Source organism: Cercospora beticola, chromosome 1 (genome assembly GCF_033473495.1).
Source record: "Cercospora beticola chromosome 1, complete sequence".
NCBI lineage: Eukaryota > Fungi > Ascomycota > Dothideomycetes > Mycosphaerellales > Mycosphaerellaceae > Cercospora > Cercospora beticola.
The window spans coordinates 1150713-1170039 of record NC_088935.1 but is presented as its reverse complement, the minus strand read 5'-3'; the positions used below and the strand labels follow the sequence as shown (position 1 = coordinate 1170039).

At 54.5% G+C, this 19327-nt stretch overlaps 8 protein-coding genes across 8 annotated transcripts; 4 read left to right on the top strand and 4 right to left on the bottom strand.

The window, feature by feature from the left end:
- Positions 1-73: 73 nt before the first annotated feature.
- On the top strand, positions 74-1138 carry RHO25_000469 (uncharacterized protein; the record flags this gene model as incomplete). Its single annotated transcript, XM_023593081.2, has 2 exons — positions 74-878; positions 933-1138. 2 exons carry the CDS (start codon positions 74-76, stop codon positions 1136-1138), a joined length of 1011 nt encoding a protein of 336 aa, XP_023458308.1.
- A 501-nt stretch (positions 1139-1639) lies between these two features.
- Positions 1640-3647, top strand: RHO25_000468 (uncharacterized protein; the record flags this gene model as incomplete). Its single annotated transcript, XM_065602018.1, has 2 exons — positions 1640-2358; positions 2414-3647. 2 exons carry the CDS (start codon positions 1640-1642, stop codon positions 3645-3647), a joined length of 1953 nt encoding a protein of 650 aa, XP_065458090.1.
- A 129-nt stretch (positions 3648-3776) lies between these two features.
- On the bottom strand, positions 3777-4826 carry RHO25_000467 (uncharacterized protein; the record flags this gene model as incomplete). Its single annotated transcript, XM_023593079.2, has 2 exons — positions 3777-4761; positions 4819-4826. 2 exons carry the CDS (start codon positions 4824-4826, stop codon positions 3777-3779), a joined length of 993 nt encoding a protein of 330 aa, XP_023458306.2.
- Positions 4827-5574: 748 nt separating this feature from the next.
- On the bottom strand, positions 5575-7611 carry RHO25_000466 (uncharacterized protein; the record flags this gene model as incomplete). The annotated part of the gene is made up of 11 exons (XM_023593078.2): positions 5575-5775; positions 5875-5921; positions 5978-6199; positions 6262-6416; positions 6471-6504; positions 6554-6897; positions 7010-7068; positions 7134-7180; positions 7236-7258; positions 7316-7438; positions 7493-7611. 11 exons carry the CDS (start codon positions 7609-7611, stop codon positions 5575-5577), a joined length of 1374 nt encoding a protein of 457 aa, XP_023458307.1.
- Positions 7612-8744: 1133 nt separating this feature from the next.
- Positions 8745-9716, bottom strand: RHO25_000465 (uncharacterized protein; the record flags this gene model as incomplete). Its single annotated transcript, XM_023593077.2, has 3 exons — positions 8745-9252; positions 9306-9558; positions 9614-9716. The coding sequence occupies 3 exons, from the start codon at positions 9714-9716 to the stop codon at positions 8745-8747; spliced, it is 864 nt and encodes a 287-aa protein (XP_023458304.1).
- Positions 9717-10038: 322 nt separating this feature from the next.
- RHO25_000464 (uncharacterized protein) lies at positions 10039-10981 on the top strand (the record flags this gene model as incomplete). The annotated part of the gene is made up of 2 exons (XM_023593076.2): positions 10039-10323; positions 10376-10981. The coding sequence occupies 2 exons, from the start codon at positions 10039-10041 to the stop codon at positions 10979-10981; spliced, it is 891 nt and encodes a 296-aa protein (XP_023458305.1).
- Positions 10982-11383: 402 nt separating this feature from the next.
- RHO25_000463 (uncharacterized protein) lies at positions 11384-15284 on the bottom strand (the record flags this gene model as incomplete). Its single annotated transcript, XM_023593075.2, has 3 exons — positions 11384-11480; positions 11801-12112; positions 12178-15284. 3 exons carry the CDS (start codon positions 15282-15284, stop codon positions 11384-11386), a joined length of 3516 nt encoding a protein of 1171 aa, XP_023458302.1.
- Positions 15285-17073: 1789 nt separating this feature from the next.
- Positions 17074-19326, top strand: RHO25_000462 (uncharacterized protein; the record flags this gene model as incomplete). Its single annotated transcript, XM_023593074.2, has 2 exons — positions 17074-18892; positions 18944-19326. 2 exons carry the CDS (start codon positions 17074-17076, stop codon positions 19324-19326), a joined length of 2202 nt encoding a protein of 733 aa, XP_023458303.1.
- Between the last annotated feature and the right edge of the window lies 1 nt (position 19327).

Here is a 19327-nt window from a genome sequence, read left to right as displayed (position 1 = left end):
GTCTGTCGCTGCAACCATTCTGACCTTGAGCCATTTCCGTCGCCGGACCCAATAGTACAGATAACGATTTACGATGTTTGCCCTCCGCCGCGTTGCCGCGCGTGCTCTACAATGCCAGCCAACCCGACAGCTTTCCAGTGTCCGATGCACACCATTGTCAACACGCATCGAAGCGAGCAAGCCTTCTCTCATCCGATCATTCCATCAGTCGCAGCGATGGCTCGCTGATGAGGAAGAAAAGAAGGCCGATGTAAGCGCGGCAGAGCAGAGTGAGATCAAGGAGACAGATGAAGACACAAGGAAGTTGGCGCCTGCAGAGGATGGAGTGCAAGAGGTATCGCAAGAAGTCAAGAATGCGACAGCAGCCGCAAAAGACGCCATCTCAAGCGCTGCTGAGACCGTCACGAGCACCGTCGCCAGCGTAGGACGAGCAACAGGAGATCAGTTTCCGGGCGATCGCAGTGTAAAACCAGGCCAATCTGGAAAGATTCTCTACGTTGGCAATCTCTTCTTCGAAGTTCGAGCACAAGATCTCGAGCGTGAGTTTGCTCAATATGGGCAAGTGGTCAACAGCCGCGTTGTCACAGACCAAACTGGCAGGAGCAAGGGCTTTGGTTACATCGAGTTCTCCACGAGCGAGGAGGCCGATAAGGCCATTCGTGAGCTCGATCAAAAGACTTTCCAGGGTCGCCGGATGGCAGTGCAGCATCACGTCCGTCGAGAGTCCAGGAACCCGAGGGAACCAAGGAACGACAGGAACAACAGGAACGACAGGGGCGATAGGAGCACCGTTCGACAAGAACATAGGGAGAACCCTCCTAGCAAGACGCTTTTCATTGGAAACATGTCCTACCAGATGAGTGACCGTGATTTGAATGGTACGTTGTACGCCCGAGCGCACTGTGATGCACGACTCTAACCGGTTTAAACAGATTTGTTTCGAGAGATCAAGAACGTTCTCGACGTGCGCGTAGCGATCGACCGCCGCAGTGGACAGCCTCGCGGCTTTGCCCACGCAGATTTCATCGACGTTGCCAGTGCAGAGAAGGCCAAGGCATACCTGAGCTCAAAGGTCGTCTATGGCAGAGAATTGCGCGTAAACTTCTCACTTCCGAGCAGCAAGACAGAGCAGTCGTAGAGAAAGAGGTGCATCACCACACGTGTATAATAATAGAGCAGGCTGCCCTCGAAGCATTTGAGCGCTTCACGAAAGGCCGAGGAGAGACACAGAGTCGCACAGTGGCGAAAAGAGGAATGCCAGTCGGGCTGGGCACAGAAGGTGCCAGTGACGATGCTGTGATTCCTGATCTCCGGCGATTGGCACGGCGAGAGAAGAGCGGTTCGGGGCGGTCTGCACATTGGAAGACGAGGTGGCTATGCTGTTGGCAGCGTAGGTGAGGATGAATTGTAGCATAGCAAAAGCCGACCGGCTGACTGTACAAATGAACGGCGTGACTCGGCTCTGAAGGTCAAGTCCCCTCCAGCCTCGGCAGCTGATCCATGAAAGCGCATTCCGAATTCATCAGCAACCATCCACGCCCTGGTCGACAACCCCTCACTCCTCGCCAAATGATCTGATTCCGTCTCTCTTGTGCTGTTGCGTTGCTACACCATTCATCACACATATTCGCCACCAAACATGTCGTTCCTCGGCGGTCCCGAATGCAGCACGGGCGCAAACCCGCTGGCCCAGTTCCAGAAACAGACCTCCGCCGACACTTCGCTGCAACGAGATCGCCTCACCTCTCGCGCACCACAACAACTCAACGGCTTCCGCAGTGGCCAGGCGCTTCCCGAAGATGCCGCCTTCCAAGACTTCGCCCAGCAGGGCCCGCACATGGGCGAGATGCTACCCAACGATGCTTTCCACATGGAGCAGTTGAGGCGTGAGGCGGAGCACCTCGAGCGGGTCGGCGGCGGAGGCGGTGGTGGTGGAGGATGGGCCGGCGAGTTCGCGCAGAAGGGACCCGCCTTCTCGCCTGAAGAGTTCGCTCAGCAGAGGGGTGGTGCCTTCAGCCCACAGGACTTTGCTCAGTTCCGGCAAAGCCAGATGACCCCGACTGCGAGGACAGGCAGTCCAAATAGCTCCTACCAGTCGGCTTATCGGCCGCCTATGATGGGTTCTATGTACGGAGGCGGCATGCAGAGGCCCATGATGTATCAGCAGGGTCCCATGTTCAACCAGCCTCCGCAGCAGCAGTATGAGGGCAAGGGCAAAGGCCGCGTGCAAGAGCTGAGCGACACCGATTGGGAAAAGCAGTTCGAGGAGCTATCTACCGCAGACAAGGAAGCCGACCTTGATCAGCTGGATAGGGAAGCTAATGAAGCAATCGAGCGGGAGCTCAACCAGGCTGACAGGTAGGTGGCACTTTCGTTCCCCGTTTTGAGCTTCTACCTGCTCACTATCGAGCAGGTCAGAAACTGGTTGGGGCGACTTTGAAAGCATCATGAACGGAGTGAGGGCTGAGGCTGACGCCAACAGGGATCTACTCGCCGATGAGGAGATCAGCAAGCACCTCGGCGACCAGTATGACGAGTGGAAAGACTTCGATGGCATGAACCACAATTTCGACGCATACCGCGACTTTGGCGATTTCAATGCCGGACCTCCGAACGGCACATACATGTTCGAGGAGAACAATCTGTTCAAGGACGTTCCCAATGCATTTGAAGAGGGGATGAAGATCATGCGCGAAGGTGGCAATTTGAGCATTGCGGCTTTGGCATTTGAAGCTGCTGTACAAAAGGACAACGAATTCGTTGAGGCATGGGTGGCACTTGGCCAAGCACAAGCACAGAACGAGAAAGAGTCGCCTGCGATTCGCGCGTTGGAGCAAGCTATCAAGCTTGATCCGAGCAACCCAGAGGCTCTGATGGGTCTCGCGGTGTCCTACACCAATGAAGGGTACGACACCCTTGCGTATAGGACCTTGGAGCGTTGGGTCGCTGCAAAATATCCCCAACTTGGCGTCACACCTCGTGGGGTGGATGTGGAAGAGGAGATGGGCTTCACAGACCGCCATCAGCTGCACGAGAAAGTAACAAATTACTTCCTCGAAGCCGCCCAACTCAATCCCGAAGGCGGCGATGTGGATGTGGACGTCCAAGTTGGCCTCGGTGTTCTGTTCTACGGCAGTGAGGATTACGACAAAGCTGTCGACTGCTTCACAGCCGCGTTGAACAGTCATCAACACGGGTCAATGAAGCGAGAAGGCGAGGAGCATCTATTGTGGAACCGGCTGGGTGCGACACTCGCAAATAGCAACCGCTCAGAAGAGGCTATCGAGGCATATTCCCGAGCATTGGAGCTACGGCCAAACTTCGTACGAGCACGCTACAACCTTGGAGTATCTTGCATCAATCTTGGAGTCTTGGAAGAAGCTGCGGGTCATCTTCTCGGCGCACTTTCGATGCATCGTGTGCTGGAACAAGAAGGCAGAGAAAAAGCTGCGGAACTCATGAAAGACGGCCATGGCAACGATGTCGACGAACATGCTGTGGACCAAGTCCTGCAACAAAATCAAAGCACGAACCTTTATGATACGTTACGGAGAGTATTCACGCAGATGAACCGACGAGATCTGGCATCTAGAGTCGGACCAGACATGAATCTTGATGAAATGAAGGGCGAAGGATTTGACTTCTAGATGATAATGAGTTGGCTGGTAAAACATGTAGACATTAGCCGCCACTGTGTACAAAACTCACCCTCGTCAGCATAGACTGTCTAGTTTGGAACATCAATTTTCTGCCGCTTGCTTCCTTCTTCTCTCCGTCTACAATACCTTGTCACAGACAGTGATGAACGGACTCGTCACTCCAGAGAGAAATAGTCTCCCTGTCGTGGCATCGTGGATGACCGTCGTGGCACCAGGCAATACCTCCTTGTCGCGATCTTCTAGTGCTTTCAGTGTCTGGTACCCGCCATTGACAGCTGCAGGGTCACTGCCAGCGTCCTTCCAGATCTTAAACACCGTCGTGGAGGCCACTGAGTTCAATGGATTTTCGAATGCTCCTAATGTCTCCAGCGCTTTCGGTATTCCTGCAGCCCAGATATTCCCGTTCTTGTCTTGACTGAGGTTATCGAGCGGATACGGGATAGGAATGAAGGTATCTTTTTCTAGAGGGTTGGGGCCATTGGCTTTGAAAACGTGGATTCCGCCTTCGGTCCAGGCAGAGGGGACGAAAAGGGTGTTGGGGGAGGTTTTGGATGTGGCGAGACCGTTTGGGAAGTGGAAGCTGCCAGAGGATACGATCTTGCACGTTGGGTTTGAGGAACTGGTTGAGAGGTCGCAGTAGCCGATGTTGCCGTTGCCGGTGTATGGGGCTATGGAGTGCCGGAAGCCAGAGGTGGCATCGCCGTGATCGTTGGTGAAGTAGAAGCCAGAGCTATGTTGGGAGAAGGCAATATTATTCGGTGTGGTTATCGCGGAGTGACGATAGGTGTGGACGTGTTTGAGGGAGGTCGAAGTCTGCTTCTTGTCTGTCTGGAAGGCCTCGATGGTCATGTCTGGAGTGTCTTGGAGTTGTTTGGTTGTGGCATCGATGGCTGGCTGGGCGTTGACTAAGAGTAATTCGATACCGCTGGACGTCTCGCGACCAGTAAAGCCAACGAGGTGAAGTCGTCCATCACCATCCACGCCTGGGAAACCTGGGGTAGCAAGTACACGGTATTCGAAACTTTTGCCATCCGGCTTGTCAATATCCATTGCGATGATAGCATCATTGAGAGCTCTTCCTGAGGCATTGAACCGACCGATGCTAGAACGGAACATTATCAGCACGTTTTCCCCGATTGAATTCGAACGTATGACTTACTTCGGCATCCATTCTTTTCGACTGAGAGAATCCGAGCAAGCCAAGAATAACTGCCTCGTCTCTTCGGACAACCACATATCTTCGCATGCCTGAAGTCTTGGATCATGAATTCTTCTACATTGATATTGCGGGAAATCGGATATGGGCTGGACGTGTCGTCCAACGCCGAATAGCACCCATATCACATCTTTGAGGAAGAATTGGTAGGAGAGAGCGCCAATTAAGGCGACTATGGGTCCGTATCTGCTGATCTGCGACATTTCTATGCTGACTGAGATTTCAGCTGTGGTCGGAAACGTGAGTGCAAGTAGTAACAGTCGGCTCGGAAGGAAGATGCGGTAAATTGTGTGGGGCTCAGCAAGCTTGACCGAGGAAGCATCACCTATTGCCTATTTAGGTTTGACGAACTCCTTCTCATGCCTGTTGTCATATTGGTAAGTACAATTCCTCACCTGCATTCGGGGATCGAATAGCAGGGTACAAGTCGCTCTCTGGGCATTTGCAACCCTCCGACGGCTGGTTTAGGGCAGCGTGTTGGCAGGACGGCCCCGAAGGGTTCTCGAGCTTATGTTCCTTGAATCCACGTATGCAGATGACAGACTGTATGAGGCGTGCAGCTATTGCAAGGATGCTCGCCAGCTTTCGCGCCAGATGTTGAGTAATCTTTGGATTTCAACGGAAAATCACCCTACGACGACACTTGACTGAAGTAGTTCCGGTCCGGGTTTTCACACTTGAAGTCTGGCCGTTGATTGCTCAAGACGAGTTGGAGTTATCAGCACAAGAGAAAGCGCCGCCAATCAGGCCGTCCGCGTACGCGTTGACGATCTCCTTCACGACTCCGTATGTCCCACCAACTAGGAAGAAGACACCGAGCGGAATGAACAAAGCGTGAAAGCCGTACGCCATTTTGTGTAGGGCCGATCGCTTGTACCAGTCGCTATGGTCATATAGCCACTAGAAGTGGCGTATAAACGTTAGCACGTTTTCAGACGGAGCCCAATGCATTACCAGAGTACGGTAGAAGAGGGAGTATCCTGCAAGGACAGCACTTACGAGCCAGCCAGGCAGAATCATTACGATGGGAGCAAAGCAGAGAGCGCCTGCTAACGTTAGCGATGATATCTGCATCGGGCCGTGCACTCAGCAAGTCTCTTACCCGCAAGAGCCAGCAAGTAATTGAAGATGGGGATTGCCACGGCTAATAGCCAGGATACGACTCCAAGGCCAATAGTACAACCGAGCCATGTGCCCCAGTGCACCAAAGTGTTCTCTTGCAAATGTCGACTATCTCGCAAGATGCGGACGAAAACGTATTTGGAGGCAATATGGAGGTACAGACACCCACTTATGATCAAGCCAAGGAGTCCGACTCCATAGGCTGGGCAGAATTGTTAGCGCAAACACCTGTTGGGCATGACATTGTTGGCAGATATCACATACCAGCCATCTTCATTGTTTGTCCGGCAGAGCCTAGCGAGGGACTCGCAACCCATTGCCCACACCATCGGTACACGACAAGGGAGAACGCCAGATACGATGCGGTCACAAAGCCCATACACACGTAGACGGCTTTGCGATAGTCTCGCGGATTCTTCCTGAACTTTTGATCAGCTTCACTTACCTCGAGGGGAGACTGGACCACTTCTTACATCTCACTGATCACAGGCAGGAATGCTGAGGTCGCTGTGAGACGCGTTAGCAGAGATCCACTGGTTGTGCCGAGCACACGTACCAGCAGAAGACACGAAGATGGTGCAAGATGCCACCACTCCGGCCGCAAACGTGACTCCAGAGGGAATGGCCTTGAAACCCAGATCGTAGTCCCCGGTGGCAGGCGCTGCTGCTGGTCGATCTTGGATAGTGACAGCCACGACGATGATGAATACGGCAACGAATATGCTGATGAACCCGACCCAAGTCAAGATGCCGATTTGTTGAAACTTGCGGAAAGAGGCTGCGGCGATCACGACGATCGCCGCAATGACTGAGAAGGTCACAGTGCAGGTTCCGTGTCTGGAGAGGGCGTTAAGACCGATTGTGACGCCGAGAATGCCAGACCCGGAGCACAGGATCAGTCTACAGTAGGACGGCGATGTCAGCATGTGCGTTTGTTCGCTTCCTGCGTTGTGAAGCTTGGGAATGGGTGGAGTCGAAAGGGAAGGAATGCTAGTGGTTAAGCTCAACTCACGCAACGATGAAAAGTGCTCCGCACAGTTCGCGTGCCCAGGCACCACCAACTTCTTGTGCCTACGTTGAAGAGAGCAGGTCAGTGGGTGCGTTGAATTCACACGGCTAAAGACTCAGATGCATACCATGTCCGCAATCGAGTGGCATTTTCGATGATTATTTCGAAAGTCGCCTTCGAGAAATCGTCAGCTACCTGCATCATCCGCGATGCACATGGGCTTACGCACCTTGGATGATGGCTGTATACGTGCTATGCCGCCGTCAGCCAAATCACGCAAAGAAGATACATGTACCTCTCTTAACTCACTTGAAAGCGCCCCAACCAATGACATTCAAAGCGCCACCAACGGCACCAAGGCTGACCATTGAGACCGGAATACTGAGGACGCCTGTTGCGAAGATGACTTTTAAGAAGATGACCGACGCTCTCCTAGGAGGATGAATCAGCACTCGGATTTGATGGGAGCATAGGCGACAAACTCACGGCCATCCAACTGTTCGAAAGTTGACCTCGCCATCGGTGCGGAAGACCTCGTTGTCGTCGAATTTGGTATGCTTCTCTGGTTCGGGAAAGCTGGTGTGTTCAATTGCGTCTTTCTCCATGATTAAGCGCACTGAGAAGTTTGATGAACTTCACGAGAGCCACTATCTGGATGTTCGGTCAGCCAAACTATAGGGACAGCAGCTGGAGCTAGTGGGCTGCTTGATGCTGGCGTCCATCACAAGGCGGATATAAATTCAGAAGCTCTGATAGGCGACGCTTGGCCGCACACGGGGTGAGCATGGTTATATCGTCTTGTCATACGAGTTCGAGCGTGGTATCATCCTTCAAGGGTACAATAGATATGCGCCCGCATGATGGACCAGTCGACTGGATGCAATGTGCTGTATACCCCTGCATCTATCCACTATTCGCTAGTGTGCTGGGGCGATTGCTACGCTCATCCCCAATATCTCCTCTGCACAGGCGCATGATGACGTGCAGACGACCCGGCGGCCACATCTCGCACAGCAATTCCAGGAAGCGAACGCGGGCACAGCACTCGCCGCGGGCGCGCCAACGCCTGGCCGAAGGCGTTGTAAGATACGGATGATGTTCGGGGCCACGTGCCCCAGACACGCCGCTACAGATCCTTGTCCTATCGTGCGACCGCCTGGCCGGTCTCCAACCAACACTTCACTTCGTGTGCCCTAAAGCTGTGAAATCTAGTCAAGCCAGCGACCACGCTCTGTTTCCGAAGGCTAAAACAGCTTCGTCTGTCTTCATGCTTGCACACGGCTATCCCGGCCCAGTGCCATGTCGAATGCTGCGAGTAGCGATCCGTTGAGAGAAGCGGACCTGATCGCAACAAGCTCTCCTTGTCCAGCCATGTGGAGTGCGAGACTGTTGCTTTCGAGGTAGTGCCTGGCGTATTCTGCGAGGCCTGGTTGCCTCGTGGAAGCAAAGAAGTACATACGCTGCTCAGGCTTGAGCTTCGCGTTGCCAGTCGCTAGCAAAACACTTCAATGTTGAGCATAATTGAGAGAAAGCGAGCCATTTCTGTTCGTCGAGTGGACACTTGCCTTTCGCCGGGAGCGCGGAGTTCCAAAGCATTCCTTGCCTGGGCTGCAGCAGGCGAGAAGCAAGACTGCAACGCGCGATGCAGAGACAAGTTCCCTGTGAGTAGCCTGACACCTGATTGGGCGTATCGGCTCCTGAGTAGCATTGATTCTGCCACTTTGGAGTTGCCACGCTGCTAATTCCTCTTCCTCAGAGCTCTGGTCGCGGCAGCCGACGGAGCGGTCTCAACCTTTGCAACGGCCGGCTTCCTGCTGGTTCCCGTACCTTTGACCGTGGTGGTTGCTTTCTTGGGCGCCGCGGCTTTTCGAGTTCCAGGCTTTGTCACTATAGTCGTGCCAGCACTGGTGTTGCTAGCCTCGCTCGCTCTCCCCTCCGTGTCGGAGGCGGTCCCAGGTCGTTTCGTTTGTCGACTGGGTGCACGAGCTGCTCGGCTTGCTGTGTTTTGAGCGGATGACATAGGCCGCGCTGTAGTTGGCTTCTCTGCCGGCTTGATCGGTGAGTGTGGCAGTGTACGTGAATTATGGGATTTTGGAGAAAGCACGCCGGCAGGACCAGCATTTCGCGCGCGTGTCGCTTTGGAATTCGCAGTCGCCGTGGTCTTCGTCCTTTTCTTTGGGTTGGGAATATCTAGAGCTTGCTCACTTGGAACATTCTCCTTGTCGTCTGCTGATGCCATTTCATCGCTGTCGAAGGTCAGATCACAGGCCGTGGCCGCGTGCAGAGGTTCAAAACACACCTTTTCCGCTTGATTGATGGCTTCGTCTGTATGGGTGCCGGCTGCACCGCCTGCTTTGGTTGCGACTTTACTGCGATTGGAGCTGACGGGGGAGGAGCAGGCCGTGATTTGGCGTGGTGCTCGTCTATTAGTTCTTGGATGTTGCGTTTTCGCAAAGCTTGTGGGATGCGGTTGACGCGTAGTTCCAAGCGCGCGCGGAGTCCTTGAGCCTGTAGAGCATACTGCGCACGTAATTTGCGTGCTCTCTCAGTGACTATACGCGTCATTAGTGCTGAACACATCGACCGAGTGGAATGCAAGGCGCCTACTCTCGAGCTGAAGGTTGTCCACGAGGGCCTGTTTTTGTGTCTGTGTGATGCCCGGCACCCGGCGCACCGGACTGCGCTGAGGAGTTTGCGCAACTTGGTCCATGTCGATGTCGATGATGATCCGATCCGATGATTCTGTTGTGATAGTCGACTGTGCGTGTGGGCATGTCCTTCGTGGAGATGCAATGTTCAAGCCAGCGTGGTGTAAACAATGACGCGCCGCAGCTCCCCAAGGGCCGATCCGCCGCGTGCGCCGACTGCTGACTGCCACAGCGAGCTCACTGAGGTGCTGCTGCTATCAACGAACATCTACCACTTGATCGCAAAGCACCTCTTCTTCTTTCCACCATCGCCATCGATCACATCGCCGACGTCCAGAACATTTTCTCCCCTCTCACTGCTTCACACTCACAGAAACCGCCAGGATGGGGCTCGAGGCGACGATGATCGTGGTGGACAACAGCGAGAGCAGCAGAAACGGCGACTATGTTCCCTCACGATGGGAAGCGCAGGTCGATGCCACAAATCTCATTTTCCACAACAAGACCAACGCGAACCCCGAATCGTCCGTTGGCCTGATGAGCATGGGCGGCAATGGGCCCGAAGTCCTCACCACCCTCACTACCAACCACGGCAAAGTGCTCGATGGCCTACACCGCACTCGCGTCAAGGGACAGTCACACCTCTACACCGGCATCATGATTGCATCCGTACGTCTCGCTAGGTCGTGAGATGCTGTTCTGTGCTGACCATCCCACCTAGCTCGCACTCAAACACAGGCAGAACAAGTCGCAACGTCAGCGAATCATCGTCTTCACATGTTCACCCATCGCCGACTCATCGAGCACCCTGACCAAACTCGCCAAACGGATGAAGAAGAACAACACCAGCGTTGACATCATCGCGTTCGGCGATCTCACAGACGAGAACCTGGAGAAGCTACGGGCCTTCAACGAAGCTGTGAAATCGAACGACGGCTCACATCTCGAAATCATCCCTCCCGGAGCCGAACTATTGTCAGAAGTCATCAAGAAATCGCCAATTCTGGAGGGTGAAGATGGCGGAGCGGCGACGAATGGAGGAGGCGCAGACGGGGCCGCCGGCAACGATTTCGAATTCGGAGTGGACCCGAATCTGGATCCCGAGCTGGCGCTTGTGCTGAGGATGAGTATGGAGGAGGAGAAAGAGCGGCAAGAGCGAGAGAAGAAGGCGAGAGAAGAGGCAGAGGGAAAGACCAATCTCGAGAGCGTGCCGGAGGATCAAAAGGGCGAGGCGAGCGAGAGCCAGCCTCTGCTGGACAGCAGCGGCGAGCCGAGCGGGTCGAAGAGCAACGACAAGAAGGATGACGACAAGATGGACACTGCATGAGTGTAATCAATGATCGGCGGCACGATACGCACAGGCTGTACTATATCACATAGAAAGCAGAGACGCCACTCGCGTATGCTTACGGTTCATGCGAGCGAGCGGAAGTCCCCGGGTGAAGGTTAGGCGACAGAGATCAGATAGCTCCGACATGAATTCACGAGGATGGCCCACACCGTGAAAGTAGTTCGCAGAAAGGGAAGTCGACGAGAAGATTGCGCGAGCGAACTCGCGAGCAATAGCGATATCTCGATTAGTGATTTACAGAGCTCTGGCGTCGACACGCCATAATGGGCTACTCAAGCTTTGCAGATATCTGTCTAACAGTTCGCTCTGCCAAATCCAAGGTCCGTAGGTGCAGTCGATACCGCTTCGAGCCAACGTCTTCCACGTCGTGATATAAATCTACAAGGTCAGCGGTGCGGGAACGGCGCCAAATGTACTGTCTCCATTCAGGCCAGCGTCCTCGGGTTTCATCGTTCCATTCAGCAGAGGACAGAGCCTTTTGAAAATGTCTATGTCAGCTAGAGTTCTCGCCTCAGATGCACGCAGCATGAAAACAATTCAGAAGCGCCCTCTCAGCAAAAGGCTAGAGGGGCACAAACAAAAGATTACCTGATACAACAATGATCGGCTTTGCCTGCTTCCACCGACTCTCAAAGCTGAAAGTTCGAGAAAGTAGTAGTCGCAAAGTTGGAAACAGCTTTTCCACCATTGGCGTTGGCGGGCTTGCCGCCTTTACGCCCGTGGATGCCATTTCCATCTTCGCCGATCTTGTTGCGATGAGAACAAAAGGGGCATGTGAAAGTGGTGGGAACTAACTTGCGGTTGGTTTTGATATGGCCAACTTGGCCACAATTGGCGCACTTGCGTGCTGTGCCATCCTTACTGCGGCCTTTGCCCTTTTGAGGTGCGTTCTCGGCTCCGTTGTTCGCAGCGGATGTAGAGCCTTCGGCGTCCGCAGCGGGCGACGCTGCGGCTGGCGGCGAGGTGGCTGAGGCGTTTCGTGCCTTGGCCTTCTCGCGAGCCTCTCTGCGGTCTGCATTGCGCTGGATGCGAGCAAGTTCTTTGGCAATGTGCTGACGGGCGAATTCGTCTTTTTCGGCGTCACCGGTCGGAACATAGTTAGTGATACTGTGATCAAAGTTAGCGTCCATAATCAGTACTGGTCGAGGCTGCGATGTCGAGAGATCACTTACTCCGCGTTAGCATATTCCCTCTCCAATACTCGCTTTCTGTACTCTCGTATGACTGCTGGATTGGTGACTGTCTCCGTGATGTCAGGGAGAGGCTGTCCGAATTGATCGAGGCCTTGGCTGCGAGTGATGACCAGAGTCTTGTCGCCGCGACCAGCGCTATGTCCACTAAACTGACTCATATAGTCGTCGTCGTGTCGGCCGGCGAATGCTGCCGGCGTACTCACCGATGAGCGTGGCGTGTGGACACGCCCTATGTTATACTCCGCACTACGGTCAGGTTCGTCGTCCATATCATCATCCGAGATCTCCTCTGTCTTCATTAAGCTCTGTCGTTGCGACTCCCAGATGCGTCGGATGGACTCGTCGTATTGCTCCTGCTGCCTTCGGACATTGTATGAATGCCCTCCGTTATCCTTGCGCTTCTGCTTGTCGAGGCGGTCCTCAACACTTTCACCTTGTGCCTGGAACCCTCCCTTCATACTAGTCTTGACGAAGCTGAAAGCGAGACCTTGACCGGTCGGATCGCCATCTCCGTGCAACTTGAGCATAGCCTTGTTTTGACAAGCGTTGAGGAAGTTCTTGGTGGCGCGCCATGGTGCGAGTTGGAGTTCAATATTTGCTCCTTCGTCAATATCCTTGTCTTCGTCCACGTCCTTGCCTTCGTTAATCCCGAGATCCGTCAGGTGCTGCACACCGACTTGCATAGAGTCCAACAAGCAAACATCCTCAGGCCGGATCCAGCTGCGAAGGGTCTCGGCGTCTGGTACAGGCTGGCCAGGGTGAGGTACCCACACCCCTGTTGACCCATCTCCTTTGTTGGTGACGCGCTCGTATTTCATGAATTCACGCATCTTGCTTCGCGTCTGCGGCATGTCGTGTCCTGGCAAGTGCGGCATCAATGACGCGTTGTCCAATACCTTGTCTCGACGTGTCAAAGACTTGGTGTAAATGCGATACGACAGTGCACGCAGTCGCTTCTTGGCAGCATCGGTGACACGTCGAGAATGCTGTCCAGGTACTTCTGCGAGAGGAAACTGCTGGCCCACCGTGTAGAGGTTCTCGACGTTGCGCAGATAGAAGCGATCACCGCCTTCATATGTGCTGCTGATACCAATGACGAAGTCGGTATGCTTCGGTGTGTGATTGAAGATCGGAGCACGATACATGCCGTTCTGCAGCGTTGGCACAGTCTCACCTTTGTCGACGTGACCGAAATTCGCGAACGGACTCTTGTCCTGAGTCATGAGGACTTGTGCTTCGCCAATCTCCTTTTTCTCTCCACGTTCTTGATCGTCGGCATGCTGTTTGCGATAGTAGTTGATCAAGCGGTTGCCCATGCCAAAATTTGACAGCATCATCGGTGCTTCTTCAGAGTATTCCAGTAGCAGTATTGAAGCAGAGTCACCAAGAGAAAGATCTTCGGCTTTCGCGAAGACTTCTTTGGCGTCACGGCCACGCACGTGCTTCCTCTTGATGTGCTTGATTTTGTGGAATCGGTGCTCACGAGTTGGAGGTTGCTGCCTGAGGTCGAGGTGAGGCCGGTGAAAGGCACGCTTGGCTTTCGTGTCCAGGCTGACTTTGTAGAACGGGAACTGAAGCTTAGCCGCGGGAAAGCTGTGTTCGACAGCCATACTGCCGAGAGTGCTGCGGACTTTATGCTGATGGTTTTCCTTCAAGAGATCGTATGCATGGTCATTGCTAATGTTGTAGCGTTTCGCAAGATCGCGGTTGAAGGCACTGTCACGCTTGCTATCGCCAAGCATGCGCTTGAGCTTTCGCTTTGTCTGCGGTGCGTGCTCATCGATGAGTAGGTTGGGATCATTCAGATCCAGGGCCACGGCCTTGGCGAGTTTTGCAGTCGTTCTTTCGGGATCTTCCAACGGAAGCTGAGGCTCACGTAGAGGATTGGTACTACGAGGCTTGAAGTCGCCCAGCTTTCGCTTTTTCGATGGCCGGCTGCGCTCCTCTCCATCCCAATCACCGTTTGCAAGATCCATTTCGACGTCACTCACAGATCTGTCATCCTCCGAATTCAGGCTCGGAATGTCCCAGTCTTGGCATATCAACGCCAGATCGTGCATCGTGAGCCCCGCAATGCGCTCACCATCCTCGAATTCGTCCAGGGCAAGATCTTCGTCACTGTCGCTGTCGGCCGCGTGCTTGACGTCGGCCTGCACGAGGCTATTGTTGAACGTGCTCTCCTGACCAGACTTGTTCCCGGCGACTAAGCTCTTGAAGCCTCGCTCTTGATCGTGCAGCAGGTCAAGAGATAATTTGGTTGGGACGACCACCTTTGGAGGCTTGAGCGGAACCTTGCCTTTGTACTCGACAGCTCGTGGCGGGAATAGCTGAACGAAGCGGGGTGCTTGCGTTTTTTCATAGTCAGGGTACAGTTGATAGAACGTGACCATGTCGGCTTCTCCTGAGTTCTCATCTGCTTCATCACCAGTAGCCCTCATTTTCGACACTTTGAAGAGTCGCCTCTGCAGTGCGACCTGGGGATCGAGGTCTTCATCCTCATCCTCAGAAGTCATGCTGGTTGGAGACAACCCAGCGTAGCCCTGATCCGCGAAAGGTGGTGGGCTTGCGGAAGATGGACTCAATTGTGAGTAGGAGTTCGCCGACGGATAGGCACCTGTGTGCGTAGGGAGTGCTAGTGTCGACTTGGGCAGAGCCAGCCCGCTCGAGCGAACCTGTGCAATGGTGTGCTGAGAGTGGCGCTCTACCTCCGGCGAAGAAGACATGCGCTCGCCAAAAAGGTCATTACCCTCCTCAGTCTCGCCGAACAGATCTGGCTCGCTCGAGTCGTGGAAGCCGTTGGTATGCCGCGGTTCTGATTGCGCATTGTAGTCCGCGACCTGCTTGAAAAGGTTGCTTTCAAGCTCATCCTCCCTGCCTTCTTCTGGCTGACCCGCGGCCTCCTGCTCTTCTGGCAGATCGTCGTCGCTGATGTCTTCGAAGTCGATGGCATCGTCCGCCTTGTCGGTCTGGTCGAACTCTCTGTCGCCATAGTCCACGCCTCCTCCGTCTTGGTCGCGCAAGAAACTGTTGATGGCCGCATCTTCGTCCATCGGGACGCCGTTCTCGTCCGCAGTGGCGTGCGGCATCTTGCCGATAGTGTCTAGCTGAGGTGAGAGCCTTGCGTTCGGCGAAATGGTGGTCGAGTTGAGGAGACCGCAAGTGCTACCGCGACAGGTCCGCTCGCGTGTGAGCCTGTCCGCTCATGACAGAGCCTTGGAGCGTGAGCGTCGCCGATACTAATGTTCGTCGAGGAGTTGCTGCCTGTTGCGCATGTGCGAGTCGCCGCTGGTTAGCGACAAGCTGGAATGTGAATTGGAAGCAGACGTGAGTTGACGACAGCGGAAGGTTGGCCGCGCATCTGAGAGCAAGCGCAAGCCGAGCCGGGCCGATACCCGTGTGAACCTGCTCTGCCCTAGAACACACTGGCACGTGAAGGTCAGCAGTGCTCGAATGCTGACAGGGCCTGCTGAGTCGTGGCAGTGCTTGTCACCACTGCGACGAGACAATTGTGCAACTCAAAACTGTGTTCACGAGGACCAGACGGCAGCAGTGGCTGATCGGGATGTGGCGCTGTTGGAAAATGCGATATACGGCACCGGGCTAAACCAAGGACGAACTCTAATGTAGAGTCGCATATTAGGTATGGAGCGCACGGGTCCATCTGGAACAGCAATAGCAGCAGGCCCAACGATAGACTCGTCGCTTTCACATTTTGGGCTGCTGCCACGTATATCACATGCTGCCTCTGTTATATTTGTCCACTGACAATTTCCGGCTCACGATGCGTGCTGATGGCAGCTACATCCGGCACTCTCCAGGCATTGCCTGCTTCGATGCTAGCGAGAAATGAAATTATCGATCTTTCGATAGCGCACGCCGAGCTCGTGAAAGAAAACGTTCGCTTATGCAGGTGGATCCCGGATATCTTGGTTGTGGGAAAGGCGACTGCTGCTATACGGTCTCGCAATCGCGCCGTACATGGGCGTGACGCCACCTCAGCCGATACCTCGACAGCTCTGTGTCAGTCGGCGGCCATGTGGACGGGCGGTGGCGCGGACGCGAATGCGGCGATGGGGTGGTCGTCGTGCTGCGCTGGCCCCGCCCCGCCCGCGCTGGCCACGGATCCCTCTCGCACGCCGCCCCAAATGGCCGCGGAGGGAATGTGTCGTGCCATGCTCCCTGCCAGCATTTGCCCGAAAGGTACATTTGCTGTGCAGAAACAGGCAGGCTCACAGGCCACCTGGTCGCCGGGGATGTGTTTGGTACGTCAGAAGTCTAGAAGCTCTGCGCATCTGCCTCCTATCGCACCATCGCACGCACAGATCATGCTTCTGCATTCAGCAGGATCCTCACTATTCTGCTTCGGCTCTAATCTACCCCAAGCGTTATTCGCGAAGACTATTCGGGTGTGCCGTGTGCGAGGTAGATTGTCTCCTAATGCTGCTCCACCGCGTGCCAATCTATTAGCTCTACCTGCCTGTCCCAAAACATAACCCTCTGCGCCTATTAAGTCAAAGCCTGCCCACGGTACGGATTGGCTCTGCTCTCTCGTCCCTTGGCTTGCCGCTAACTAGTCGCTCTATCTACAAGGTACGGTACACAAAACCTTGGGCGCTGCCGTTTCCTCTCTGCATACTGTTCTTCTTACTACTTTGACAGCTACTGCTGCCACCCACTACTGTGCGTCTATCGCCAATCCGCTGCTACTGCTGCTGCTATCCGAGGCCAGCGTGTTTGCACGGTGTTTGCACTGCGACTGACCGAAGGATCGCAGGCCGCTGCTGGAGAGCTCTTTCCCTTCGAGCTTTCTCCACTTTTGGCTATGCTGTAGAAGACGAGCTTATCTCATTGCGTGCGGCACAGCGAGCAGTCGGAATGGAGAAGCCTGCAGAGCCTCGTGCCATCTCAATGGGCCAAGAGATGGCTGCACAGCGCGATGCAGCACCAGCAATACCCCACCGGTCGGTTGACCATGCACGCAGATCGTCTGCGCAGAATGCTACCCAAGAACGACTTCATAACGACATCTGGACCAGCGCCATCTCAAGACTACAGGCACAGGTATCCTACAACACCGGAATGTTGGAATCACATCGACGCCAATTCACTGAAATCGAGGCTGCCGTGGGGAGACTCCATCAGCAGATGAATGAGGTAATGCATGCCGTGAGCGATGTGCAGCGAGATTTGCGTGTTCGACCTGTGGCCGCGGAGCAGCACCAGCGGCATGATTCTGGCGATTTGGAAGTAGTCGCCAAGCAGCTGCAGCGACTCACGAATCGTGTGAATGAGATCGATGGCTTGAACATGCAACTGGATCTAGTCAAGAATCGGATGAAGAGGTTAGAAGACGGCAATGCAGCAATCGCTCAAGGCCAGCAGCGAACTCCTTCTGCAGCCTTCAGAGAAGCAGGACCTCAAGATCCAGCCTCATCCACGCATATTAAGCACCCACATCCGCAACAGCATCACCCACAGCACCATCAGCAACAACAGCAACAACTTCCACTGCAGCCTCCACAGCATACCCAACTGCCGCCAATGCGGACAAACTCAATCGCTTCTCCAGCTGGTGGCCACCCTTCCAGCCTCCCCGCTCAGTCCGCGATAGATGCTCAACATCCACATGGCCCGCGTCCTCCTTCAGCGTCGAGACTTTTCACAGGGGAATCACAGCCGGGTCAGCCACCACCAGGCCCACTATTCAGGCCGACAGAAGCCCTACCACCACCTTCTGCTCTATCTGGTTGGCGACCTGCTGAGCAGCACAGACCTGGCTTATCTCCTACACATAACCTGCCCGAAGCACGTCCAAATACCATGGAGCCAGATATCCATCCCAATAGTGGAACCCAACAAGGAGCCTGGTCCGCCGTGAACGCTAGCACTGCTGTGAAACGATCACCAGAAACCAGGTCTTCAGAATTTGAGGCTTTGAATGGGACAAAGCGTCCAAGACTGGCGCCGCTCATGCCCAATTCTATGCCACACAATATCCATGGAGAGGATGCGTACGGGCCAACTCAGCAGTCGTTCCAATCAGTCAACCAAAGCCCTGCAGATGTGCCTTTCCACTCACGAAGTCGAGCGCCATCGGACGGGTCTCAATCACAGCCCGCAGCGCATCACAATTTTCGATTTATTACTTCCACACAGCAACCTGAACCTCAAGAGCAGTGGAGGACTGAGGTGGGTGGACCTACAGCTCATGGACACCCTACAAGTGGTCGCGGGAGTGGAAGGGGAAGAGGGAGGGGCCGTGGGCGAGGCAGAGGTCGTGGTGGGGCTGCAGCTCACGGCAGTGGCCATGAGACACAAGAGCATGACACACCCGAATGGGAACGAGCAGAGATTGCTACTGGCCGAATGTCACCCAACGGTCACTTTGGCTCTGCTCAATCACATTCCCCCAAGTCTGTGTACAGGAGCACGCCGAGTGGCAGCTTTGTAGGCGAAAGGCCAAGCGATTATCCTGCAACACCAGTCAATCATGGCTCACCCCACGATTCGCACGTTGCACTCCCAGATCAATCTTCTGGAGGTTCGAGCAAGAAAACGAGAACGAAGCCCGTTAGAAACGCAGAAGGGATATTGATCAGAAAGGACGGAAGGCCGGACATGCGAAGCGTGAGCAGTGCCAATAATTTGCGTAAAGTGCATGCGAAGAAGGAGGCCGAGCGAGCAGAGAACGATGGTAAGGTATCTACGATGCTCTCGTTAGGGACATGTACTGATTCGCACGCAGAAGAGCCCAATGGCCGCACCAGGTCAGGCACGCCAACGAGTGCTATTGCAGGCGAAGAAGGGTCCGAAGATCATGGCACCGAAACACCGCAAGAGAGACATCGCGAGCTTATGCACAGAATTCTCTCAGAAGACAGAAGCACACGCGAACGATCAACACCAATGCACGAAATGTCCGCGCCCCAGCCTCTCAAGAGTGAAAGCGACAGCCGGAGCGTGATGGATCAAAAGGAAGAGAACAGACCGGTAGACGTCGTTATGCGAGACTCTGACGCTCCCCAGGTCGAGGAACGCGTGCGACAGGATGCTAAACCATTTGCAGCCCTCGCAGCAGAACATGCTCCGCCCCCTCCACCAGTCACCGAAGAAGCAATTGCTGCATAAT